At 36.4% G+C, this 11,415-nt stretch overlaps 1 protein-coding gene across 4 annotated transcripts in view; it reads right to left on the bottom strand.

Moving 5' to 3' along the window:
* The window catches only part of Cept1 (choline/ethanolamine phosphotransferase 1), a 44,119-nt gene that overhangs the window by 19,281 nt on the left and 13,423 nt on the right, over positions 1-11,415 (bottom strand). For all 4 annotated transcript variants that reach the window (XM_029537229.1, XM_021195968.2, XM_021195969.2 and 1 more), the window contains exons 3-4: positions 8,865-9,012; positions 6,911-7,052 (exon numbers count right to left, since the gene is read on the bottom strand). In XM_029537229.1, the coding sequence (XP_029393089.1) occupies positions 6,911-7,052; positions 8,865-9,012 (290 nt within the window). The remainder of the gene's footprint in view (positions 1-6,910; positions 7,053-8,864; positions 9,013-11,415) is intronic.

Genomic DNA, 11,415 nt, shown 5'->3' on the forward strand with positions numbered 1-11,415 from the left:
CTAGATGAAATGGATGATTTTCTAGACAGATACCACATACCAAAGTTAAATCAAGAGCAGGTAAACTATCTAAATAGACCCATATCCCCTAAGGAGAAACCCTGTCTCAAAAAACCATAAAAAAAAAAAAAAAAAAAAAAAAAAAGCCAAGGGTCAGATGTCTTTAGTGCAGAATTCTACCAGACCTTGGAGGGGAGGACTGAAGCCCTAAGGGCAACAGAAAGAATGGAAACAGGCAACCTCTCCAGGTAGGAGGTTAAGGGGACCCACCAGAATGTACCAGAGACCTGGGAAGTGAGAGACTCTCAGGACTTCAAGGAAGGGACCCTAGATGAAATGCCCTACAGTGGGGAAATGGAACTTGCAGAGCCCACCTCCAGCAGAAAGACAGGGCATCAAGTGAGGGATGGGGTCGCTATCCCACAGTCAAAATTCTGACCCATAATTGTTCCTGTCTGAAAGAACTGCAGGGATGGAAATGCAGAGGAGCCTAAGGACAAGGTCCAACAACAGGTCCAAAGTGGGATCCAGCTCAAGGGGAGGCCCCAAGACCTGACACTATTACTGAGGCTATGGAGCACTCACAAAAAGGAACCTATCATGACTGCCCTCTGAAAGAACCAACAAGCAGCTGAAAGAGTCAGATGCAGATATTTGCACCCAACCAATGGTCAGAAGCTGCTGACCTCTGTGGTTGAATTAGGGAAAAGTTGGTAGAAGCTGAGGAGGAGGGCAACCCTGTAGGAGGACCAGCAGTCTCAATTAACCTGGACCACTGAGATCTCTCAGACACTGGATCGTAAACCAGGCAGCATACACCAGCTGATATGAGGCTCCAACACATACGTATACAGCAGAGGAGTGCTGGATCTGGGTTCAGTCAGAGAAGATGCAAGTAACCCTCAAGAGACTGGATTCCCCAGGGAGTTTAGAGGTCTGCTGGGGTGGGGACATCTCATGGAGACAGGGGGGCGGGGAGGAGGTATAGGATGTGGTACAGTTGGAGGGTGGGCTGGGAGGGGAATAAAATCTGGAGTGTAAATAAATAAATAACAATAAAAAATAAAAAAAGAGCTAATACCAACATTCCTCAAACTATTCCAAAAAAATAGAAACAGAACGAACACTACCGAATTCATTCTATGAAGCCACAATTATTCTGATACCTAAACTACACGAAGACCCAACAAAGAAAGAAAACTTCAGACCAATTTATCTTATGAATATCAATTCAAAAATACTCAATAAACTTCTAGCAAACTGAATCTAAGAACACATCAAAAACATTTTTTTTTTTTTGTCAACTTGATATAAGTAAGTGTCATCTGAGAATAGAGAGGCTCAACTGACAAATGCCTCCATCAGATTGGCCAGTCTAAACAAGCCTATGCAGCATTTTCTTGATTAGTAATTGATGCAGTACAGCCCAGGGAGTAAAGTACTGCCCCTGATTAAGGTAGTCCTGAACTGTATAAGAAAGCAGGCTGAACAAGCCATAGAGAGCATGTCAGTAAGAACACTCCCTGATTGCTTCTGCTTCAGTCACTGCCTCCAGGTTCCTGTCTGGTCTTGCCTTCATAATGGACTGACCTACAAAATGAAATAAACCCATTTCTCCAAAAGTTGTTTTAGTTACGACAGCAATAGAAAAAAAAAATCATGGCCTGAGTTCAACTTATAACCCCTCCTCATAACTTGAAATTTTTGCTTCTTTCTTTGTCCCCTCAAAATAATTTAGCAAATGCTCCACCAAGTATGGTGCTGCACTTCTGTAATCCCACAACTTGGGATGCTGAAGCAGAAGGATGGCCATGAGTTTAAGGTCTGCCTACTCACAGTGAGTTCTAGGACAGCCTGGGCTAGAAAGAGACCTTATCTCCAAACAAGAAACAAACAAACAAAGAGTTCTGTGTATAGTGTGGGAGATATTTTAAGGTCAATGTTTTGTATAAATATAGTTTTAATTAAAAGATAGACAAATTATTTATAAGCATATTTCATTATAAAAAATGATTTTGCTGGACACGATACCATACATCTTTAATTCCAGCACTCCGGAAGGACAAGTGAATCTCAGATTTGAGTCCAGCCTGGTCTACACTGTGAGTTCCAGTGTAGTAAGAGCTTATTTCAATAACTAACTAACGAAATATATGATATCAATCTAAAAACACCTAGATATAGAGGATTTAAGACTTAAGAGCAGAAATAAGAACTTTCATGTAATCTAAACCATAGTCATTTAAAGATGATTGATTACAATTGTGAGTTTCAAATCACAATAGTTCTCTTTTAAAAAACAACACTGTGATAAATGGGAGTGGAATACAATATATCTCACAGCACACAATATTCCTTTGTTTCAGGGTACAGAATGAATTCTATTCACTTTCAGCACTTCTGTTGCATCTGGCACTATCTCTGTACTTCTGTACTTCTATGTCAACTCCTAACACATTTCTTCTTTCACTAGCCCAGCTTTTCTATTGAGTTCTCTGACTTTATGTCTTTTCCTCAGTCCTTCCTATCAAGGCCAGTAAAATGTAAAGGGCTTGAGCAACACCAATTCAGTCTACCAGGACTGTGAGACAAGGTTCTGCATGGATGTCATAGTCACTACCATTTTCTGTGAAAGGAGATTTTTAGCTCCACAGCAGCTCATAAACTTGAAAATATGTACCCAAAGCATGTTTGTTTTCTCAAAATGCTAGATTTTAAATGGAAAGTATTTAGCCACAGATGAATTAAAATCCATATTTAAAAAAATGATTTATTATATTTAGAGGCCAGAAGGTATCAGATCCTGTGGAGATGAAATAAAAGGTGGCTGTGAGCTGCCAGGCAGGAGTGCTGGGAACCAAAACTTGGTCCTCTGAAAAACCAGCAGACACTTTTAACCATTGAGCCATCTCTTTAGCCTTTATGCATTAAAAGTTTTCTATTTGTTCAAGATACTATGAACTTAAAATAGGAACTAAAAATAACGAGACTAAAAAGAACAAAAATGTCTTTTTCTTAATTTTTTGTTCAGTTTTTTTAAGAGTCTCCCTATGTAGCCCAGGCTAGCTCTGAGCTTTCATTATTCTTCCCTCAGCTACCAAAGCTCTGGCATGCACCACCATGTCCATCGCCCCAAGCTTCTTATTTGGAAAACATTCTATTTTATAAGAGTACTGAGAAAATAAACATCTGAATTTATTACATGCAAAGGAGACATATTAAGGATCCCTTTCACCCATGTATAAATGACAAATAAAAGTATTCACAAGTAGTATTTCTCAAGTTAAAGTGGCTTTCATTTTCCTTAAGAAAAACTATAAAGAAGCCATATCTAAAAATGTCTTTACTTAAACCATAGCTGAGAATTGACCTTGTTCTTTGTTAGTCAAAAAGAATATTTTCTCTTTCATGTATACAAAATTGACTGAATTTAATCTATCCTAAACTATATATGGTATTGAGAAAAACATGTGAACTCCAGTAGTACTGGGGGGGGGGGGATTTATGTATTTTCTATCCTCTAGTAAACTGTTCTGTTTTGTTTTGTTCTGTTTTGATGAGTAGCTAGTTAGGTGTAAAGTACTAATGTCACTTTCCCATGCATGCTATAGTAGCTCATTTTTACTTTGAAAAGGCATTTCACTATTACTTCAAAATATACTTGTACAGTTTTCTTTATGGTATCTAATTTAAATTTAGGTGTTTGCTTTGGACTTGATACTACAAGGTATTTTACTAAATTAAATTAATTATTAGCAATATTAGGGATTGAACCTGGGACTTCAGGTATACTAGACAAGAATATATATGCCTATTCTAGAATACTTACAGTCTTACATCTCAATCTATCTTGCTCCACATTTTTATTTTCTCCGTTTCTTGGTTATTTCTAGTTAATTTCTACAGCATGTGTAATTTTTGTGTGTGTCCTTTGTCCTCTCCTCTATATATTTTATGAGTAATGTGATGGAGATTGTAATGAAACATTAACTTATTTATCTTGCTACAATCTAGCCCTTACTTCACCACTACACAGAAACTACTATGGATCATTCATATTGCCAAATTCAGAATACATTTTTCTACTCTCGTTGTGAATCCTGGCAGCTCCAAGCATCATTTGTTCTTGAAATTCATAAATCCCCTGGCTTTTCATTCCAACAAGAATCCTCCCATTTTGGTTATTCAAAGAAGGTTGTTCACAGCCTTCTTTCCAAGCCCACTTCTGAGGTTTTCTGCCATTCTTATTCTACTTATAATAACAACATCACGTACAGACATTTTTTCTGGATAGAATTTGTCACTTAAATAGGTTTCTTCTCCTAAAGTGCCTTTCTCCACTTTCCATATAACCTCCCAATGAAGGGAAATTGTGGAGACATCAGTGTAGTATCTGTACTTTTATTCATTCTACACACCTAGAGAAAGACTATATCTTATAGTGTCTAGCTCTGAAATCTTTGACCATCCACCCCTTTCCGTACAAGAACATTGCCCCTGTGTTAATATAGGCTTTGCAGCGCCTCAGGTTAATCGTGCTGATGTTTACTAGGGGGTCTTTTTGCTTTTGTTACAGTTAACCCTAGTTTACTCTCTGCCATGCTGCCAGATCTTACTAAGGTATTTCTTGTCATTTCATAGCTTTAGGTCTTACAAAAGTTCCTTGTAGATTAGGATAAAAACCAAATTTCTTGGCAAAGTAGAAAAAGCAAGATTTTTTGAGTCTTCATTAGTCTTATCTCTGTTATTCCCTTACAGTCATCTTATGATCCAACATGGGACTACACAGTTTTCCAAGTAAGAACTTTATCACAGGCAGTTCTAAGACTGCAAGGTATGAAGCTGTGATATTAAACTGTTCCTAGGACTACAGTCTATTACTGGTTCTGTTTGTTTGTTCGCTACTTTCATGCTTAATTCCCTTTCTCTTTGGTTCCCACACCATATAGCTGCCATAGCATTTCTTTAAAGGGAAAGAGAAAACTGAACAGAGACTGGTTTGTAAATAAAGTTGAAGTTACATCCAACAGAGATTCAGTACCCAGAATACACGCCCCCCCCCCCCCAACCCCCGGTCCAAAGGACAAAACAACACCGAAAACCCTGTGACCATAAGAAATGAACCATGAAGGATGTGAAATCTAGATAGAAACCATCATGGCATTTTTGAAAACCCAGTAGCACTTGGACTTAATACTGAATTATGAAAATCAAATGATCTTAGAATTTTTAACAACATTTTGTGGTTCTACCTAAAGCAAAAGATGACTATGAAAATATTAGAAGACAAAGGCTATGAAAACATTACTGAAAACAAAACTATAAACATTCAATCACTGCTTTCTTTAAATTAGAAGGCTAACATTTTCTGAGTATGAATGACTCCATATATGCCCGATGAAGGCAATGACAGAATATTAATATGGACATCATGCCACTGTCTTCTGATAGACCTTAAAAGACCTTAACCATATTCTCTAAATCTCTTTGCTTTGAAAGTATTCAGAGATTTCATCTAAAATTTTAACACCCAAAATATTAGTAACCAGGTATTTTATTAAGTTTATTTAAAATTTGTGTAAGTATTAACTCCTATTGTATGTTTGTGCCTCTACTTCTTTAGTTATCTCAATGGTCCCTAAGTTGTATTTTTAAAAATTTAGCAAGAAACATAAACGAAGTTTGTGGTAAGCAAGTGAATTTCTAAGTAGTCTAGCCTTTTTGAGGTCTATTAAAACGATTCTTGCTGGTCCTCTAAATAAGTAAGGAAATAAATAAGTAAGACCATTAGGGATTCAGGGACTATGTTAAAATGTGTTGTAGTCAGACATTTTTATTTTGACATTTCTTGAATACAGCCTTTTCTTTAAAAAATTTATATTTATTCTGAACCAAAAGTAAAGATTAAATAGGTTCTATAATAATTAATTAAAACCAGATGGTGGGGGCTGGAGAGATGACTCACCTAGCACCCACAGATGTCTCACAACTATCTCTAACTACAGTTCCAAGGGACCTGATTCCACTTCTATTTCTAAAAAAATTGAATGCATGTGATACACAGATATGTATGCAGGCAAAACATCCATACAAACCAAATAAAAATAAATCTAACAAAACAAAACAAACAAATAAAACACAAAGCCCAGATGGTGAAAAGCACCCTTAATCACATCCTAAGACTAGTTTACATGAATCACTATGAAAAGTACTGATCAGCAGGTACAAACTCTCCATTCAGGTAAAAAATGTTTGTATGTATTTCATTTGTAAATTCTCAGATATTTTGCTGGCAGGAAAAAAAATACTGCAGTGTCAAACAAATTATTAGATTATTCTTTTTGTAGTATTGTAAATAAATCAGTATAAAACACTAAAACATAATTAAACCACAGTATTTAAACTCTCCCATTTCTAAAAACAAAACCCCAAACTATTTTTAATCATGTGATGATTTAGAAAACGGGTTCAGATATGATGGAGTTGCACTTATAGGTGAGTGCTAGGAACTGAACTCAGGTACTCTGTAAGAGCAGCCATGCTCTTAACCACTGAGCCCATCGCTCCAGTTCAGAACCTCTTTCTTGAAAATAAGTTTTATATCACAAAATAAGATATGGAATTAAGATAAAAAGACAGTCAGTTAAAAAAGTAAATTTGGAAAGACCTGTGAAGATGAGTGAGGGCCTACTGCTTTTCATTATCCTTTCAAAATGCTCACTGCATGACTCTGGCACTTCCTTCCCAAAGGAATACAGAGAGGCATATGACAAAAAAAAAAAAAAAAGTTTTAAATAGTTTACTTTAAAAAGAGGTTAGTTTAGTGATTTGATCAATTCTTAATACTTAAATCTATAAGCAATATTCTCCATATTTGAAAACAACAAAATCACCATTAAGTATTACTTACATTCCAAATCGCAATGTTCCAGAAACATATGTTTGCCAGTGTGCACAATAGAACATGAATGTCCCAGCAAAACAACAAAAAAACATCCAGTCAGGATTTGTCCCAAGTTGCACTGCAATACAAGTTCCAAGAACCACAAAAACTGCAGAAGAAAAGTGAAAGTGAAAACTAAATGGCATCAATAGAGCTGAAAATCACCGTAGATGAGATACAGATAATCTCTTTTCAGTTATGTGATATTTCTGTATTTTTTACACCATAATTTCAATGACTTATTTTATTTTATTTTTTTTATGATTTTTAGGTCATTTAGCCGAAGCAAAGTTTTTCAAAGCAACTGAAACCCTTGAACATGTTTTTGAGACTTCTCCTTAGTGATAGCAGGGCTGAGTAGTAAAGGTGTCAGTCAGGGCGCTGCAGGTGCTACCCAGCTCACACCTATCAGGACGCTGAGGCAGGAAGGGTTCAAAGCCAGCCTTAGTTACACTGGGAGACCATGTCTCAATAAAATACAAAATAAAATAAAGTACAAACAGGAACCTGAGAGATGGTTCAGTGGTCACAACCTAGCAACAGGGGTCTAATATCCTCTTCTGGCATCTGAAAGCAGCTGTACTGGGTTCTCATGTCCATACACACTTGATTTAGAAAACGAAACAGACAAACACCACCTCCTGAGAAAAGCACAAGCCATTTAAGCAGAGAGAGTCAAAAGCAAAACAAAAAATGAAAAAAGACTAGAGAGCGTCAACAAGCATCAAAGTAGCCTACTTGCTTCAGGGTAGAAAACTGTCTTTTCTTATGTAACAGGTATCACTATGTTTCGTATATAGGAAATGATTTCCTATTAATTTGAAACTCAAACTACATGACTATCATTTCAACTTTCAAAAATAAGATGTTTGGTATCCAGCAATTTCCTCCTTAAACTCTAATAGTCTTTCAAGTTCACCAACTAGTTTTCACTCAATGAAAAGTTAGAGTTTTCCTTAATCTGATTTATTTAGCTGCTTTTCTTCTTTTAACAAGCAGGCTACCATCAGAACACAATAAAGTAATGATTTTGATATGTAAATCTGGACCCAAGACAGAAAACATGCAAGACATAAAAAAATATTTTAAATGCCATTCCAACTGGTAGAACAACTGAAGAATAAAATTAAAATAAGGAGGGAAACACTTCCGTTAAGAATAATAGTTAGAAATAATAGTTAGAAATTTTGTTTGTGATTTTGAGAGAGGATCTTATTACCTAGCTGAGGCAGGCTTAATGCTTAGCACACAGCTCAGGCTGGCCTTGTACTTATGAAGTCTCTACTGTAGCTTCTCAGGTGATAGAACTGTTATGGTATACCACGATGCCCACCTCAATTTCATTTATAATGGTTTTTATTCTAAAAATGCACTCAAGTATTATTTGAAAAACTCACAACATACTACAAATACAGACATATCACCTACACTTCAACTATGCTAACCAAAGCCACTGTCAGCCCTTTTTCTTCTAGCTTTTTTTTAAATGTACAACAGGGTATTTTAATATATGTACAAACTGTGAATTGAAAAATTAATCTATGCATCACTGTTGTGATAGAACACCTAAAATCTATCCTTAGTAAATTAGCAACACACAACACAGTATTTATTACTAGCTGTAATCCTCATGTTGCATGTCACTTCTCCAGGCTTGATCCCATCAGTCTTCATCCAGGCCCTTACTGCATATTTATAAGTCAAGCATATAATGTACTCCTAACTATCTATACTTAGGATTCACTTAAATACAAGCACATGGACTACCAGTGCTTAGGATTCACTTAAATACAAGCACATGGACTACCAGAGCAATATAAATATTATTTGCTTGAGAACTAACTAAATTTATTTATTGCAATATTGATTATCATATTGTTTCTATCAGTTAATAATTCTCAGCATTAAAAAGCAACAATACCTGTCGACAGTGAGTCACAACCATGATCAAAAAGTTCTCCCAAAGGAGAGCTACTGTTAGTTCTTCTGGCCTGTTTCCCATCTATAGCATCCAGAGATTGGTAAATGAAAAGGCCACAAGCACAGGCAATATAAGCCCACAGAGGTGCCTGCGAAAAAAGACAACAGCAACAACGTTCAGAGAGTTTCAGTATTAAAGTTGGAAAAACGTTTAACATCAGATACTTAGTCTTCATCTCAATTACGTTTACTTGGTGTGTATGAGTGTGTGCATGCTCTTTTGGGCATGCAAAGAAAACGTGGAGGCCAAAGGTTCTCTTCCTCCACTATGTGAGTCCAGGAATTAACTCAGGTCTTCAGGCCAGGAGGCAACTGCTTTTACCCATTGAGCCCATCTTGGCAGCCTGATTGTCTCCTCATTCTCTACAAGTATTCTTGGTTGAAAGCTATGGAAGAGATGACTGAAATACTAAATAACAAAGAACTTAACTGACGCCTGAAGTAACTGGGATTGTTAGCAGAAATAAATTCCGTTTTCAAGGGTGCTCAGGAAGGTCTCCATTAAATACAAAATATCCCCTGCGTCTCTGCGTTCCCTTGTCTCTGGGTTCCCTAACCAGGAATATAAATTTCTAAAGTACAAAAATCTGCATCTGTACCAAATACAAACAGACATTTTTTTCTTACTTTTAAAAATAATACCACACATAACTACTTAGCAGTATGTACACTGTATTCAGCATTACAAGTAATCCAGAGATTCTTTACAGAATATAGAAGGGTACATGTGGATTATATGCCTGCTAGACAACTTTTAAAAAGCTACTTAAGTATCTGCAAGACTTCGATTTCTGTGTGGAAGCTGTAGAATCAATCCTTTACAAATATCAAAGGATGACTGTACTTTGCAGGAATTTTTCAGAACTCTCATGAGAGACTACACTGTCTCTTCTAAATTCCTCCCAGCATGTAATCAGCATACTAATCCTGCATGGTAGGACTACTTACAATTCTAGCATTTGGGAGGTGAAAGCAGGAGGATCAGGCATTCAAGGCAAACCTTGGCTACACAGCTATCATAGCCAACCTGGGCTTCTTAAGTGTCTGTTTCATCTTTCTTGTTTTAAAATAGGGAATCACGTAGCCTAGTCTATCCGCAAACACTATATATAGCCAAGTGTGGCCTTCAAATCCTTCTGGGTCTGCGTTCCAAATTTTGAGAATACAGACCTATAGCATATGCCTAACCAAAAACTTTCTTATTGTATGAGTAAGGGTCTGAGATAGTCTAGGCTGCTAGAATCAAAACTATAGGTAGCAGAGGCTAGCCTAGAATTCCTGATTCTCCTTCCTCTACCTCCCTCCCAAGACTTGGGATTACAGGAGTGAGTCACCACACCTGGAAATGCTGCCTAAATAATCAAAACCAACAAAACAAAACAAAACAAAACAAAACAACAAAAAACTAGCTTCCTTTCATTTTACTAGGGAAGTACTAGTCTCTACAGCATTAAACACATTTCTCACTTCTTCACTGCAGGACTTCTGGTGCCCAATATGGTGAATGCATACTGAGAATGTTTGAGAATAGCAAACAATAGAAATATCTTTCCTATTTTCTTTATCAAGAAACTTGTTTTTAACATGCTTTTACAAGGGTTAACGGATGATGAACCAGGACAATAATGCTCTGGTTTGCAGAGGCCATGAACATTAGTTTTCAAATATTTATTCATAAATACATCATTAAAGAATACTTTGTCTTTTCTTAAAAAAATGAACCACTAGTATTGATTTAAATGTTGTGTATTTTCCTGTCTAGACTATGAATAAAATGTTATTATCACAGGATTTTCTTAGATAGTAGTTGTCAAGTTACATGATATTAATATTCAAGAGTTATAAAATATTCAGTATACGCTATAGAGGAAAGAGATTTTTTTCTGTTAGAAATCTACTTATACCTTAGTTTTAAACAAGAATGATCTTCCCTTAAATATTTTCTTGGTGCTCCAGACTTAACACCGAGGCTATAAAAAGGACCACACAGTACATACCTCTCTGAAGCCAGAATTACAAATTCTAAAGTCAATACGCTGTATATAACATGATGAAAGCAGACTGAAATGGTCAAGGAACCCTTTGTGACTAAGGAGCCAATCTTTTGGACTCAGTTCTATTATTCTTTCTTCTTAAATGTCTCAGTAGCCTCTAAGTCCTATTGTCCCAACACAGTAGCCACTAGTTATATGTAAATATTTTGGTTTAAATTAAGTAACATCAAGTCTAAGTGGATCAAGGAACTCCACATAAAACCAGAGACACTGAAACTTATAGAGGAGAAAGTGGGGAAAAGCCTCGAAGATATGGGCATGGGAGAAAAATTCCTGAATAGAACTGTAAAGGCTTGTGCTGTAAGATCCAGAATTGACAAATGGGACCTCATAAAATTGCAAAGCTTCTGTAAGGCAAAAGACATTGTCAATAAGACAAAAAGGCCACCAACAGATTGGGAAAGGATCTTTACCAATCCTAAATCAGATAGGGGACTA

This window comes from Mus pahari, chromosome 4 (assembly GCF_900095145.1).
Source record: "Mus pahari chromosome 4, PAHARI_EIJ_v1.1, whole genome shotgun sequence".
NCBI lineage: Eukaryota > Metazoa > Chordata > Mammalia > Rodentia > Muridae > Mus > Mus pahari.